Source organism: Prosopis cineraria, unplaced genomic scaffold (assembly GCF_029017545.1).
Source record: "Prosopis cineraria cultivar Desert tree isolate PC_DT_omini unplaced genomic scaffold, ASM2901754v1 PC5, whole genome shotgun sequence".
In the NCBI taxonomy this organism is placed as follows: domain Eukaryota; kingdom Viridiplantae; phylum Streptophyta; class Magnoliopsida; order Fabales; family Fabaceae; genus Prosopis; species Prosopis cineraria.
Genome location: NW_026555336.1, coordinates 1,827,076 through 1,844,178, shown reverse-complemented (window position 1 = coordinate 1,844,178; position 17,103 = coordinate 1,827,076). Strand labels below are relative to the sequence as shown.

At 30.8% G+C, this 17,103-nt stretch overlaps 2 protein-coding genes across 2 annotated transcripts; both read left to right on the top strand.

The window, feature by feature from the left end:
- Window positions 1-2,531: 2,531 nt before the first annotated feature.
- LOC129311928 (uncharacterized) lies at window positions 2,532-3,466 on the top strand. Its single transcript, XM_054954432.1, has one exon. It carries the CDS (start codon window positions 2,708-2,710, stop codon window positions 3,221-3,223), a length of 516 nt encoding a protein of 171 aa, XP_054810407.1. The 5' UTR covers window positions 2,532-2,707; the 3' UTR covers window positions 3,224-3,466.
- A 2,210-nt stretch (window positions 3,467-5,676) lies between these two features.
- LOC129312195 (proline-rich receptor-like protein kinase PERK4) lies at window positions 5,677-9,612 on the top strand. The gene is made up of 10 exons (XM_054954823.1): window positions 5,677-5,708; window positions 5,844-6,553; window positions 7,382-7,924; window positions 8,008-8,094; window positions 8,200-8,270; window positions 8,385-8,461; window positions 8,546-8,690; window positions 8,788-8,949; window positions 9,060-9,288; window positions 9,375-9,612. Exons 2-9 carry the CDS (start codon window positions 5,962-5,964, stop codon window positions 9,285-9,287), a joined length of 1,905 nt encoding a protein of 634 aa, XP_054810798.1. The 5' UTR covers window positions 5,677-5,708; window positions 5,844-5,961; the 3' UTR covers window position 9,288; window positions 9,375-9,612.
- Window positions 9,613-17,103: the final 7,491 nt, after the last annotated feature.

The window sequence follows — 17,103 nt, the reverse complement described above, 5'->3', positions numbered from 1 at the left end:
ATACCTATTTTAATTTTCATCCAGGGGTGGAGATAGGGGGACCAGCATGGGCCACGACTCCCCTAACTTTTTAACTTTTTCTTAGTAAAATGTAGTTGTCATTAAAGGATTGATATCATTTAATTTTGCTTTCATTTTATATTTGATTAAAGAAATTATAAGAATTACTATTAACAAACTTTGTCAAGCAATGCAACAAAAATCCCAAGATAAATTAAATGGTATTTTCTTGATATTTACCATAAAATCACCTATATAAAAGTTAAGAAGTTATAATTAAGATATATTCTTCTAGGAAAAAAATTACTTTTTCTATAATAACCAAACTATTGAAATTTATTATATGAATAGTTTTTACTATGATATACTTATATCTCATCGATATAAAGAATTTGTGGCAATTGAGCATCATTATTGTGTTAATATATTTATTTACTACAATTATCAATTATTGAAAGAATTAAATAATAAATTTAGTAAACAAGTAATAGAGTTTAGTTCTTTAAATTGCACAAAATTTTAGATCTCAAGAGTACATTTAAATTATTTAATGCTTATGGAGAAGATAAAATCTTCGCTAATTTAATAATAGTTTATATTGACAAAGAAATTATTAAAAAATTTATTGTAGACATGATAATTAATTATTCTTGTACCATGAAAAATTGATGTGAAAAACTTAAAAAATTAAGGTATATATTTATTTTTGTTATTTATGTATGTATGTATGTATGTATGTATGTAAAATTGAATATAAATATACTCATTAAAATATTTATGTTATGTTAGTGATATATATATATATATATATATTTAATTTTCTTTCGATTATCATATATGATTTGTTATCTCGGCCCTCCTTAATAAATTTTTTTGGCTTTGCCCCTATTTTCATCATTATTGCACAAATGGATGGATTTAAAATACTCCTTCTTATATTTAACTTTTTTCAATACATTGTCATTCCACTACCAAGATCCCTTATCTCTCATACCGAAACCTTTTAACTCTTCAAAATTTCTTTAGCAATCTTTCTTACCTTCTTAGCTATATTCTCCCATAAGATGCTAGCACTTCTATGAGACTCCCAAGTTCCCTCAACCAAAAGATTCAACTTGAAAATTTCTCGCTTCTCATTTTTTAATTATCACTACCTAATCCTCTGATTTATATCTTGTTTGCGCTTTTGATTTTTACTCACAATATGCACATTAAGGATAAGGATCCTATGTTGTATTGTTATAACATTCTCAGGAATCACCTTATAATTTTTATAAAGTCTTCCATCTATGTTCCTTACCAAAAAAAATTAATCTTTGACCTCAATGCTCCACTTTTGTAAGTGATGAAATGTTCATCTCTTTTCTTGAAACAAGTGTTAACCATCTTGAAATCATACGCCAAAAAAAAAAATCAAGAATAAATTGTCCTTTATTGTTTAACTCTTCAAAACTAAAACTATCATGCACCCTTGCATAGTTACCTACCTCCCTCTCGACATGACCATTAACGCCTCCTCCAATAAAGATATTTTCACTTTATGGTATAGATTGAAGCAACCCTTTTAAATCTTTCAAAATATCCTTAAGACTAGCTTCTGCCCTAGCTTGAAGTGTATAAGTGTTAATAATATTGACAGTCTCTCATCTAAATGATCATTTTTAAAGAAATAATTATGTCTGTAATTCATTTAACTTCTACCATGTTCTTTTTTCACTTCTCATCAATAATGATACCCACCCTATTTCGTGTGCTTACTTTTCATGTATACTAAAATTTAAAACCTTGAATATCTTTAGCTTGTTCATTGGACCATTTAGTTTCCTACAAGCATAAAATATTAATTTTTTAATGAATCATAATTCCTATCACCTCCATATATTTACAATTCAAAGTTCTAACATTTCAAATATCAAATTTGATCTTGCTCACATGGATTAAATTCTTTAGCCATGTTCATTTAGAACAATGCAGTAGCCCTTACTCATTTAACACTACGTCTAGGAGTCAAAGTAGCAGCTCTCACTCATTTGTCATTGCACTCTGCACTCAAGTCATATAACACATTACTTATGCAACAACCTAGCATTAGCACAAAACCATTAATTGTCCATATTCATTTGAGATTCAACAAAGTTTTATGTTGGTCATTGAGGATGCTTAACACAATTATCCTCCTTTACTCGGGCTTGAAACCAACTATAAATATAGGCAAGGTTTCATACTTAAATACCATTTAAAAAATATAACATTTGTATAGAGTCTAAATAAAATATAATATTCATAATATGACTTGTTATAAATTTAATATTAGGTATATATATATATATATATATATATTGATAGTCCTTGTATCCTGTAATCCATCATATTTTGCAAAAAGAGTGATTCAAAACCTGTATTGTTCTTTCAGGTAAAAAAAAAACAAAAAAGCCTGCATTGTCCCTCCTCATAAATGCACTGGATCTGGTTATCAATTTAAAGTTTCTCAATTTTCTATAAAATTAATTGTGTTAATTTCTTAGAGAAATTATCCTAAAACATAACTTGTCAACCGAATCTCGGCCACTAAATCAAAGTAAAATCTAGAAATCAGTCCACCGTAATCTGGTTCCCTCTTCTCTCTTGCGACTACAGAGTCACGCACATTGCCGGACCGGAAGAAATCAGATCAGATAAGCAGGCAGCTCAATCTGAAGAGTTCGACATGCAGGCCTCAAGGGTGTTGCTACTATCTCCAGTACCAACCTCCATTTCACGAATGGGCCGTTTCAGATCCTCACCATCACTTACTTTCACAAAGCCAAGGTCGTCGACGTCGTCACCCAAAATCACGGCAATGGCAAAGGAGGACAGCGACGCCGGCGGCGAAGGCATAATAGAGAAAGCAGCGATAGCAGGAGGGCTGATATCGAGCCCAGTCATCGCGTGGTCTCTCTACACGCTGAAAACAACGGGGTGCGGATTGCCTCCCGGTCCAGGCGGCTCGATCGGCGCACTGGAGGGGGTGAGCTACCTGGTAGTGCTGGGGATAGTGGGGTGGTCAATCTACACGAAGACGAAGACGGGTTCGGGTCTGCCAAACGGACCGTTGGGTTTGTTGGGTGCGGTGGAAGGGCTGTCGTATTTGGCGGTGGCGGCCATAGTGGTGGTGTTCGGGTTGCAGTATGTGGAGCAGGGTTACATCCCTGGTCCTCTCCCAGCTGATCAGTGCTTCGGCTAGAGCCTACCATCAATTGTGGACCACTCCAATTCTATCTTCTTCTCGTGGATACTGTTGTTTCTTGTTGCCTTTATTTCTTCCATTTCCTTTGACCCTCGAGTGATCCTGATCCCTGTAATAATAACCCAAATCAAATATTTTTTCCCACCCAGTACGCAGTTGCCTTTTTCTATTGTAAGTTGTTTTTTGTGTGTGGGTATTTTCGTGATTCAATGTATAATATAAAAATAAACTTTATAACAAGGCATTTATAAGTAGTAGTATACACCAACCTTATACTTCACAGTGAACAATAAACAAAAAGCACGACTCATTTTAATAATAATAATTAAAAAAATGTCACCCGCAAATTTGATTATGAACACGTATTTAAGGTTCATGGCTTTTAAATATTTATTTTTTTATAAATTTTATATTATTGTATATAAATGGATAGTATATATAATAGATTTAAAAAAAGTAAGACTTATATACTTAATATATTTATATTAAATTAAATCATAACAAGTGAATTTTAATATGTTAATAAAATTAATAATAAGAATTTATTATAAAATAAATAATCTATACAAGATTCATATATCTTAATGTGATTAGAGTCGGGAAATGGACGGGCCTAGCATATATGGACCTAGCCTTTACGGGCCTGGCCCTTATGGACTTAAGCCCGAAAGTTCAATTACCTCAATTTCACCCAAAAGTTGAGGCTCGATTCTTATTCAAAGAACTCAAGGCCAAGCCCATAAGCCCGTTTATAAAAAAAATAAAATAAAATTTAACATTTTAATTTACTTAGAGTATTCTAAAATTCAATATACATTAAATCAAAGTCTCACGTAATTTAAAAAATAAACTCAAGATTTAGAAGTTCAAATAAGATAAAGACAAAAGTCATCATCAATGCTAATTAAGATCTCCCTCATCATCATTCACAAATAAAATGTTATTTTCAACTCTGTCACAGGCCTGAAAGTGAGAGAGTGAGAGATCGAGTATGAGTATGCTGCGTAGGGTTTCTTTAAAAGTTGAAAGTCCAATCCTAATTCGGCCATTCCTCAAAGTCCAATATAGAAGGAAAAAAAAAAGTTAAACGGGCTTGACGGGTCGCTAGGGCCCGAGCCCCTTTTTTTAGAGCTAAAAAGAGCCGGGTTTCGAAGCCTGGTTATATTAAAAAATATTAAATTTTTAAGCCCAAATCCCTATTAAAACGGGCTTAAACAGGCAGCCCACCAATCTTAGCCTTTATTCTCAACTCTAAATGTAATTGAAAACAAATACATTTAGTATATAAGGTTAAATATATAAGTTTTTTCCCTAGCCAAGCAACAAATTAATTTTTCCCTGGCTTCGGAAACAGAAATCAAAGCAAATTCAATGTTTTGTTTTAAGAAGAATTACAGATAAGGACTTGAGAAGAAATTTAATTTCAAGTAAATCCAAAACATTTTAAAATTTTAATTTAGTCCATGTCTGAGAAAAATCAAAAGAATTTCAATTGTGAAAATATCAAAATGCCCTTCTCCTATTATGTGGAATTACTAGTTGTTAATTTACAAATATGAGTTTCAAATTACATAAGTTAATATATCAATAATTATATAAGATTTGTAACATTAGTTTTTCAATTATAAATAGTAACATCAGTTATTAAATTATTAACTTTACTTGTTAATTTATTAATATTAGTTGTAAATTCTTGACAAGTCTTGTAATTTACTAACATTAATTATGAATTACTAACAAATCTTGTAATTTATAACCGATGTTAGTAAATTAATAAATAAAATTAATAAATTAACAACTAATATTGTTGATTATCTAATAAAAGAAAGTAATTTATAAGTAATATTGATAAATTAACAAGTGCAATAAAAAAATTAATAACTAGTGATTTTGTGTAATAGATGAATGGTATTTTAATTTTTTTTACAGTCAAAATTCTTTTGACTTTTTTTTCTAAATTAAACTGAAATTTTAAAATATTTTTGGATCCACTTGAAATTAAGTCTCTTCTTAAATTCTTAATTAAAATTCTCCCTTTGTTTTATTTACAAAACAAATAATATTCAAGTTTTCTTTATGAATGCACCGAGCAAAGCCAACACAAACTTTTGATAGCGATTGAAGCCTAGAACTTTTCTACACGAGCTCTTTTATATGCAGTACAGTCATTCAATTATATTATATTATAAGTTTTGCTGGCATTAGGGTAGCAAATTAAATATGCAATGGTCATATTTAGTGGCACCATGAAAGAAAAACATGGGTGGACGTCGTATAACTATGGACATAAGTGAACGAATACCATTAAAAAATTGGCAAAAATCTGTAACGGAATCGAACTAAGCTTAAGGTGGCAGAAAAAAATTCCTCCTTTGTAGGAGACCATTGAGGAATGACATGAACAGTCAAGTATGGTGAAATCATATCAGGCAACAAGTTTTCCTTTTCTTTCTTTTGAGAAGTCTTTCATTTCTCCAAACAGGTACCGTCCCTTAACTCATTATCATTTCTTCAAAGACATTGTAATCAATCAAATTCCTCATTTCATTATTTGATTTCTGTACCCTTTTAATCTTCATCTGCATTGTTTCTAAAAGTGTTCTTGTACTTCTCTCAGGGTTCTCAGTGTTTGTGACAGGAGCAGCTAGGGGAAAGGTGGAGCTTCCGGCGACGTGTAAACATTTGGCCGGAATTCTCAAGTTCTTCATGTTCTGAATCCAAAGAATATAAATATAATGTCTTCCTCATCCCCTGACACTGCTCCGTCTTCAGATTCTGGTAACAATGACAACAATAGTGATGATTATGGAGATCCATCGCAAAGCCCTCCATCACCTCCACCACCAGATCATCAGACGGCGGATCCTAATGACGATCCATTTGTGAATTCTCCACCACCGCCTGACCAGAACTCTTCGGGTTCCAATAATTCCGACTCTGGTTCGTCGTCGGGTTCCAATTCCGATTCTGGTTCATCGAACAAAGGTTCTTCTGGTGGTAAATCCCCATCTCCATCTTCAGGTCCTTCACCGAACAATGGTAAATCGTCGAATTCTGGTTCATCCTCCTCTGATTCGTCGTCATCGTCAACGCCTAATTTAACACCAAAATCTTCCGGTGGGAACAAGCAGTCGCCTCCTGCACTCCCAGATTCCAGCGAAAAAAGCAGCGGCGACAAAAATGGCGACAGCAGAGCAATCATCGGAGCCGCCGTTGGTGTGGGGTTTCTTCTTCTTATAATGATCGTCGTCTGTGTCATTTGTTGCAGAAAGAAGAAGCGAAAGCATAGGTATTACTATAGCGATGATGGCAAACCCGGCAAATCTGGTACGGTTTTCAGTTCATTCATTGAATTCAACTTTTTTATACGAAGAACGAAGAACCATGTGCACCATTTTTAGTTGCTTTTGGTCACAAATCTTGTGCAAATAGATGTGCACGTCACTCATTCCGTATTCAAACAAGTGCACGCATGCTGCTTGTGATTATATAAATATCCTATATAATTTATGGATAATGTAGTTCTATAGATTTTAATATTTTATATTCATCGCGAACTAAACTGATATTTTGGCAAGACTATAAATTGGATTTCAAAATTAATAAATTTTTGTAAATGAATTTTTCTTTATTTTTGAGTAACGACAAAACAATAATGTCTAATAAATTTGCTACGTTGAAATATTAATTTATAGACTTATGATTTCCATGGCTTGTTTTATATATATCAGTGACATTGATTTAACTCTTAAATAAATAAATATATATTAATTATATAATTTTCAAAATTATACAAATATATATATATATATATATATATATTAATAAATATGTCAGGATCGTTATATATTAGTTCAACATAATAATACAGATTCTTTTGAAAAAAGGTTCACTTTTGTTTTGAACAATTCATTTGCTGGAGACTTGCTGACACCTGTTTAGCCAAGCTAATAACTAAGCCAACCACCTTTGATATATTCAGGTATTCAAATTAAGGTTCCTTTTCTTGGTTCTTTTGCACAAGAATGTAACTAATAATAATAATAATAATAATAATAATCTAAGTGACTAATTAATAAGGATCCAAGAATGAGGATGCTGCAAATATTTAGGTGAATTCATAATTAGATATGATTCCAAAACATGCATGTGCAGCTAGTGGATATTACAACAGAGGGCAGAACCCGAATAACTGGCACCCAGGTGGGAATGACCATGTTGTGAGGATGCAGCAATCACCGGGCATGGGTACGGGCATGGGTCCGGATAGTGGTGGGTGGGGCCCAGTTCCTCCGCCTCCTCCACCGCACAGCACTGACATGAGTTCCAATTACTCACTGGGGCCACCGCCCCTGCCTCCGCCATCCCCAGGGCTGTCATTAGGGCTGAACTGTGGCACCTTCTCTTTTGAAGACTTGGCTGCTGCAACGGAGGGCTTTGCTGATAAGAATCTGATAGGACAAGGAGGTTTTGGTTACGTGCATAAGGGTGTTTTGCCTAATGGAAAAGAAGTTGCAGTGAAGAGCCTGAAAGCTGGCAGCGGCCAAGGAGAGCGTGAGTTCCAAGCTGAGATTGAAATCATTAGCCGTGTTCATCATCGCCATCTCGTCTCGCTTAATGGCTACTGTATTGCTGGTGGACAACGAATGTTGGTTTATGAATTTGTTCCCAACAATACCCTTGAGCATCACCTTCATGGTAGAGCATTCATTCAATTGCTTAATTTTACACTCTCTTAAGACATGCATATTGTAACATACAGATTTGATGGTCTTGAGCAGGAAAGGGTCTGCCAACCATGACTTGGCCTGATAGACTGAGAATTGCAGTAGGATCTGCCAAGGGGCTTGCATACCTTCATGAAGACTGTGAGTTTTATGATCGTGATATGTACACTTCAATTTGTTTTTTTGTCATATTAATTTTGATCTCTCTCATCTTTGCTTGATTGACAAGTTATATAATGCGCTCAGGTCATCCTCGAATTATCCACCGTGATATAAAATCTGCTAATGTCCTACTTGATGACAGCTTCGAAGCCAAGGTTTCATTTGAAGCAATCCAACTTATTATATATTCACACATGTTCACAAATATATTTAGCAATATAAATTGAATTGCAAACCCCATGTTAATGCGTACATATGTTAATCATCAGGTGGCTGATTTCGGATTGGCCAAGTTGACTACTGATAATAACACTCATGTCTCAACTCGAGTCATGGGAACATTCGGGTATATAATTTTCCTTCAATACATGCTCTAATTAAATACATAATTAATTACACCGTTGCTTAATTTGGATGCTAATTAACTCAGGTACTTGGCTCCGGAATATGCGTCAAGTGGAAAATTGACTGAGAAGTCTGACGTGTTCTCTTTCGGAGTGATGTTATTAGAACTTATGACGGGGAAGCGACCGATAGATATCCAAAATATGATGGATGACAGTTTAGTGGACTGGGTTAGTATTGTTTTTTCTACCTTATGTTATAAAAGCTTTTTTTTATTTTTTATTTTATTTTTGGCTGTATGATAAATATGTGTGTAATATGGATCAGGCTCGACCACTTCTGGCAAGGGGGCTAGAGGATGGCAACTTTGAAGAGCTAGTGGATCCGTTCTTGGAAGGCAATTACAATAACCAGGAATTGTCTCGCATGGCTGCCTGTGCTTCTGCCAGTATTCGTCATTCTGGCAAGAAACGTCCAAAAATGAGCCAGGTACATACACGCATCGATCTTTTAATTAATATTGGATCTCCTTCCTTAAAACCAGAAGACTGTACGTTGTCTCTCAAGAATTCATGCAACATGTATGTGGTTACATGCAGATTGTAAGAGCACTGGAAGGAGATGTGTCACTGGAAGACTTGAACGATACAAGGGCAGGGCATAGCCATCTTCTGGCATCTTCATCGAGCTCAGACTACGATTCAAGTGCATATCAGGCTGATATGAAGAGGTTCAGACAGATAGCTCTGGCGAGCCAGGAATTTGGGAGCAGTGAATCAAGCGGTGAAATGTCTCAGCTTCACCAGATTCCAAAGCAACACCTTTAGGGTACTCCAAAATTTATCATTCGTACTGCAAATTATTCAAGGCTACTTTGAATCGATGATCGACCTTTGTGTCCTCGTCACTTGTAGCCATTTTGCTGACGGTTAATCAAGCAAGGACAAGAAGAGATCCACCCATTGCTTCAACTTTTCAAGAGCGCGCCTTAGAGAAAAAGATTCTTTAGTAGACTGTGTTTATTTAAATAAAATAAACTAATACCACAAAAAAAAAAAATCAATCATTTGGAGCTGCCACATTGGTGGTAAATTGAGGGACTGATTGCATGATCATGATTTCATTGAATTAATTTACATTCTTTTAATTAGACACCATCAACCCAAGAATTTTTTTCCCCGTTCATTTTTGTGCTCACGGAGGATCTTGTACAATTAAAACACCGATCAATGTGTGACCTCATTTTTTAATCACTACTGGTTTGTGTTCTAAAATATAAAGATTTGTATTATTGTATATTTATGAACATTCTTTAGATTGGTGAAGGCATGATATTCTCTTATTCCTTTATTTTTCTTTTGGAATTTGAATGTTTTTTATATTTTATTTTGTGATTAAGAATATACGCGTGTGTGTAGCTAAATCAAACACTACAAATTAGCTGTTGATCTATTTATGGGTATAGTTTATAGGACGAATGGATTGACTTTGTTTGTTCCATTTTTTCTATTAAAATTTTGAATGCCAGTCGCATTTAATTTGTTTAGTTCGTCTCGTAGATTGTCTGAACTGAATTGTTCGATTTCTCAAGAAGCTGTTCATGTACATCCCATTTCATGAAGAGAATTTAGCTTCTAATTTGTAATAAATTAGCATACCAATATGTCAAATCTCCAATATCTTTGTCGGATTCCTAAATAATATAACATATCGTTTGGATGGGTGGATTTGTTAAAATACATGTATTTAAAATCTTTTATTTGAATAGTTTAAAAAATTTTAAATTAAGAGGAGAGGTGAGTTGAAATTAAAAACAAAATGGAAAATTGGGAGTGATAAATTTACCATTATTTTTTAATTAATGAGAGTTGAAAATAATGTATGAGAAAAGTGGTATACACTACAGCATTAGTCGTGCATGTACCAAATTAGACTAGTGGACACCCTAGGTCAAATCTATTAACAAGTTGGATTTTATATTGATTAAAAATAAACAACAAGGAAAATTGGTTTGATTAATTTTCTAAAAATGCAATTAGAACTCTAACTAATGTTCATACAATTTTTGTTTTTAGAAAAAATGAGTGAACAAATGAAAGTGTGTTTGCAACAATGAATGGAAATGATCCCTACAAGTATGTTGATTTCAAATATTTTCATGTGTTATTAGGAAATTTTAGATTCAATTTGGAGTCATTTAAGTAATTGTAAGAGAAAATGAGGCTATTACTTGAGAAAAAGGAAAGAAAAGTGTTTTTGAATATCAGAAGGAAGACTTAGTAATATCTTGTTGAAATGAATGAATTGCTTGAGCTAAAATTACATTAGTAACCTAAATTATGAGTCAAAATGCTATATGTAAGTAAAGATTGAAGATGAAGAAAAAGTAAGATTATGATATAGTATATCTGAATTATGCAACAACATAATTCAATGACAGTGGCAGCGATAGTAGGTTTACATCGCAACATAACCCAATGATGCCATAATGTAAGCATTAGTTAATGAAATGCAGAGTTTCACGAAAAACTAATATTTTTAGGGTTCTAAACATTTTTGCTCGGCATTCTTCATCTTTGCTCATCTCCAGTAGCTCCAACTGATTAGGAAAGTGAGAAAAACACCATGGATGAGATGGAGAAGATTGAATTTCATGAGAGATTAGTGATTTTCATCTAAAATCATTCTAATTAAGCTTTTCTTCTCCTTCTCTTCTTCATTTTGATGTATTCTCTGTTTAGTTTTGCAATTTTTAGACTTATGTGTAGCTAAATCTCTTAGACCTAGAGGAACTAAAAACCTATTGATGGATTAGACTGGTTTTTATCCATTAGTTATGCTAAATGTTAATTTTAGTTGCTTAATCTTATACTTTAATGTCTACTTGATACTTGGCCAACATTAAATGTGATTTTGAGTATTGGAATTTTTTCTTGATAAAGGAGAATCTCATTTAGATCATTGGATTGAGCAATATGGGATTAGATTTTATCTAATTTACAATTACAATAGACATGTACCTAATTGCCTCATATAATCATTGTGAAGTGTTCTTGGTTTGCGTTGCTTTTTGGATAATTGTATTAGAAATAATATAATTAATTTAAGAGTTCTTAGTGGATTGAAAGACCCTAAAACTCTTGATGAACAAAATTGGCTTTGAAATTAGTTAATTAGATTAAAATGGAGTCTACGAAATTAATAGGGGATTATTAACTCTAGGTTGCTCTTTACTTAAATGGGTGTTGGATTTAAGCATTTCCTTGAGTCTTTATTAAATTTAATTTTAATTTTTATTAATTAATCAATTTCAATTAGTTTTGCTTAACGTAAATAAAAATAGAAACTTTATTGCCTAATCACTATTTTGCTTGATTTCTTATGAGATCAACCTTAACATACTAATATATTATATTTTAACATGTACAGTTATGGTAATACATTTTAGTGTGCATCAAACTACGATGGTGAAAAAATCCTCACTCAACAATTAAATTGCTAAGAAAATGCTCTCATCGACCAAATATAGTTCAAGGCCATCCCAAACATAACTAATAAAGCCAAACACACAACCCTAACTATTAATAGTCATGTAGTGAATTAAATTAGCATCATTAAGCTCTCCATATGTTATCTTATTGACTTAGAACAGTACTTAAAACAATACTTAATCAAGAATTAATTCCAAATTAACTTCAACTAGAATTTGTCAAGGCTTCACAATATAACTACACAATTGTGAATGCTAAGAACATTCAACAATTTAACACAATGCAACTATACATTAAACTATTGAATTCAACAATTAAATAATAATTCTAGCAATCAATCAACTCAACAACAAATATCTTCAATCAAAATGACAAAGGCATTAATAAACACCTTAAGTGTAATATTACAACTTCACCAATTCAACTATGAAAAGAGAAATTACAAATAGAAAAATCAAAAGGAACTAGAGTAGTCTAGAAATCCTAAGACATTAAAATCCACAAACTCAATTTCCAATCCATCAATCACTAGTAAAAAAATGAAATTTAGCAAAGGACAAATCTTTTACTAAATTGCATTTTAGTGAGGGATTTTGTCTCTTGTTAAATTCATAACTAAAAAAGAGCTCGCTAAATTTAGCAAGGGATCATATTTTTCTCACTAATTAGTGAGAAATTTAATAAGAAATTCAGTTCCTTGTTAATTTTTAGCGAGGGCCACATCCCTTACTAATCTTTCCCTAAAACTATTCAAAATTCAATAACTTTAGCTAGGGATTAGTCCCTCATTAATTCCTCACTAAATGTGCTTACATTTGAAAATGATGATGTCATATCACCCACCATATGTACGTCAACTTATGACATGTCAACAACAATCCTGTGCCTCATCAACCACCATGTCATCTACCATCTCGTGCCCCATTATTCACCACATGTGCGATAACTCATGATATGTTATTGTTTATCTTACACCATGTCACTTGCTCCTTATCATATCACATATTCATTTTGTTTATGCTAAAGTTAAGACTTGAACTCTTAATCTCATACATTTCAAGCTTTATGCTCTCCTTCTTTACCAACCAAATTGAAAGGCACACCTAGTCATTATATGAAAAGTTAAATATATATTATTTAATTACATAAATATATTAAATAATATATTATAAAAATACTCACATATATACATATGAAATTTTATTTTCAATTATTAATATGTTAAAAATATTTATACATTATTTAAATTATTCTTTATATTATATTTTTAATAAAATATTATTTTATTAATGAAAATAAACTTAAAATAAATAAAATATTAAATATTAAATAATTTTATTATAAATATTTTTGTTAATTTATAAATTTAATTTTTATTTTTAAATAAAAATAATTAAATATATAATTAAAAGTCATCATCAAAAGTTAAATTTTTTTACAATAATTAGCTAGGGATAAACTCTCTCACTAAATCCATCACTAATTATCTTATTTTAGAAAGAAATTGATAATTCCTCACTAATTGTCTTATGTTAAAGTGGGATTGAGAGTCTTTCACTATTTTTCTTGCTAATTTTTTTATTTTTAAAAAAATTAACAATTCATCACTATTTTTCTCGTTAATTTTAAGTCGAGCTATGAACTTAATATTCCTCATTAATTTTTTCACTAATTTGGTATTTTGAGAGGAATAGACATGATGATGCTCTCATTTTTTTTAGTTGAATGACATTTTTCTCATTTAAGAGAAAAATTGTAACCTTATTATTCTTTATCAATTAGAACAGCCTTTTATATTAAATAAATAAAAAATGAAAATATCTAAAAGTTGTTATTTATAAGAATCATATAAATAAAAATTTAGGATAAATGATAATAAAATCTCTTTGAATTAGAAAAAATTTTAGGATAAATATGTCATTTAACCCTTGATCAAACTTTAGTTTAACGATCAACATTTTTTATATTTAATAGTGGGATAAAAATGCACTCTTTTTGAAAATTTTGGGACAAAAATGCTCCAAAAAAAGTTTAGAGTATTAGGCGCCTTTGGAGAAAAAGTTTTAGGATAAATTTGCCATTTAACCCTATTTAATATTAAAAGCTATTTTAATTGATAAAGAATAATAAAATTATAATTTTGCTCATAAATTGAATGGCCCATAATGAAAACAACATCATTCAACTAGAAAAATAAAAGCATCATCATGTGTGTTAAAAGTAAAAATTATAATATTATCCTTTCTTAAATTGTGTTAAAAATAGTAAAAATATTTTTTCTATGTCATTTGCCATGTGTATTGTATCAATATGACATGGCAATAACTATATTAATAAAATAATATTTAATTAATGGTAAGGATTTTTGAAAAATAAAATGAAAAGTTATGAAGTTAATTTTAAACATTGAAAGGTGAATAAAGTCATATACAATTGTTTTAAATTTAGGGAGATTTTATGCACAATTATTAGAAAGTGTCACCAAATAAAATTTTGGGAAATCACTGTAAAGCCTCTCATAATTATTCTAATTCTAAATATACAAAAAGTCTCACCAAATACATAAATGCTTGTGAAATCTGTGGAGACTTAGCTCTACATGTGTGCGCACGGGCGCACACACACAGATAGATAGATAGATAGATATATATATATATATATATATTGTGGATTAATCATAGTGCCCACACGGAAAAAAAGATACTCCTTCCATCTTTATGTATAAAATATTTTTAAAAGAATCTCGCAATCAATAAAAATTTATTATTTAATTAAACTTACATAAAAACACAATAATTTTTCAGTTGTATCCTTAATAATATCGTAATTAATATCATGATAGTGGTAGGAAAAACATACATTAATGATCTATTTCATTTTTTAAAATAAGAATAAAGTTATTTAATTAATTAAAAATATTATTATTACCTTTTATATTTAAAAATAAAATAAATTTTTAAAAAATATTTTATATATCGAGATGGAGGAAGTAATTGCCTCTCTGATCTTTGATTTATCAAGATCGCCTCTTTCTTTCTCAGTCTCTCGACGGCACAATAATAATAATAATAATAATAATAATAATAATAATAATAACAACAACAAAATTTAAAATTACAAAAAAAAAAATCCACCGCCCTCCCCTTTGTCTTCCTGGCGTGTCATGGGCATCACAGATTTAGCTAATCAGAACAACAAAACATACAAAAATGAAGAGCAAAATGAAAATTGTTGTCCCAGACGAACCTCGGGCTCCAACAGCTTGGAAATATTACCGATGTCATCAGAGAAGACAAGGCCCTGGATTGTTACCGTTCAATACATTCTCTATGATTTCCCACTCAATTCAGTCCTTGTAAATTGGGTCTTGCTGGACTTGGTTTGTAATTTTGCCCACTCCTCAAAGTTGCGTGCATGCAAATCCTTTGCGATCCATTTGAGGTATCTCGAGGGGAGGGTTCCTAGCATTTTTCCTTTGTTTTTCCCAAAATATATTACTTTGCCTCTGACTAGGATTATTTGGGGCAATACTGGTTGTTTAGGAGGTATTGAGCATCCAAAATAGCAATTCACTGGTAATAATAATCGATTCTAATGATTGATGGGATTTTGAGAGATAGATGTTCGGAAATGAAGGAGATTCTTGGAGCAATAGAGTATAAGAATCTTCCTTCTTGAAACTGTAACCTACGCAATGGAAACCCCAAATTAGAGTCAGAGAATATGAGTCGAATTATATAGGTTGATCTGAATTGATCATAAGGGTTAAATTAGGTTAAAAAAAATTGATCCAAATAAAAATTAATTTTTTCTTGCTCGAATCATATAACCCGTAAATCATATGGGTTAATATTAATAAGTTAGGGTTAGCTCATTTAAACCATATTTAAAAAAAAAAAGAGAAAATGTTGTAGATATAAATCGTATTAAACATGATTTACTTAGCTTTATCAATTTATATATTTTGTACAAACATTATAAATTAATATTTTAATATATTTAGAATGTATCATAAAAAAATATCAAATTAGAATTTATTACTTAGGTTTATTTTTTAAAAAATTATTAATAAATAAATAAATATGGGTTGGCAGGTTGGTCCATTTAGCCCGTCAACCCTTAAGGATTGGGTTCGGTTGAAATTTTTCAACTCATATAAAAATGAGTTGAACTCAATCCAACCTATATTTCTCTCAACTTATATAAATTGAGTTGGCTCATATTCTTACCTCTACTCCTAATGTCAAGTCTAACTTTGACTGTGGGGAATTACCCTATTATTGAAACCAAAATAGGCTTTCTAGTGTGTTTGGTTTTCAATTTGCTAAATGTTTATTTAGTAAAAGTTAATCAGTTTAGTAAAAGTCAATTGTTGTAACGAAATTTATATTTGAATGTATTTTTTTTTAAAGGTCAGTTTGGTATATTAAAAGTTATTTGGTTTATGATAATGAAATATGTTTTTAAATGTACAATTATCAAAATAAACATTGATTTATAATGATTTGTAATTTTTATTATACAAATGTAATATATTTAAAATTTTTAAAAAATGTTATAAAAATTTTAAATAACATAAATTTTGATTTATAATGCCAAAAGTTTAATTTCTAGTTAATTTTATTTTTTTAATTTATAATTTTAGAAAATGTGGTAAAGATTTGTAATTTTTGTTATACATTAATGTTAAAGATTAACATGATTAATTATTCAATTTATAATGCTAAAAACTTGATATCTAATTATTATTATTGAAATAATAATTATATTTTTAATAAATTAACTATTTTTTAAATAAAAAATAAGATATTAAACTAAAGGTAATATGATCAAATAATATTCTACTTTTTACACTCACTTTTTAAAAATTTGAAATAGTTATATTTTAGAAATTCACTTTTAACTATTATTTGAATGTATTTTTAAGATATCCTTTCTTATAAAATATTTTATTCAAATAATTTTTTAAATTTTTTAAAAATAAAATTTTACTTTTTAAACGTAAGAAATAAAAAAAACCAAACGGACTCCTAAATGATCGGCATTCTAGCTAGGTTGGGGGCGGTGACCGGTGCCGTACACCTTCCATGGCCCACCGATGGTGGGATGGAGAGTTTTGAATTATTGAAAGATGTAGGGAAGAAAAAAAAAT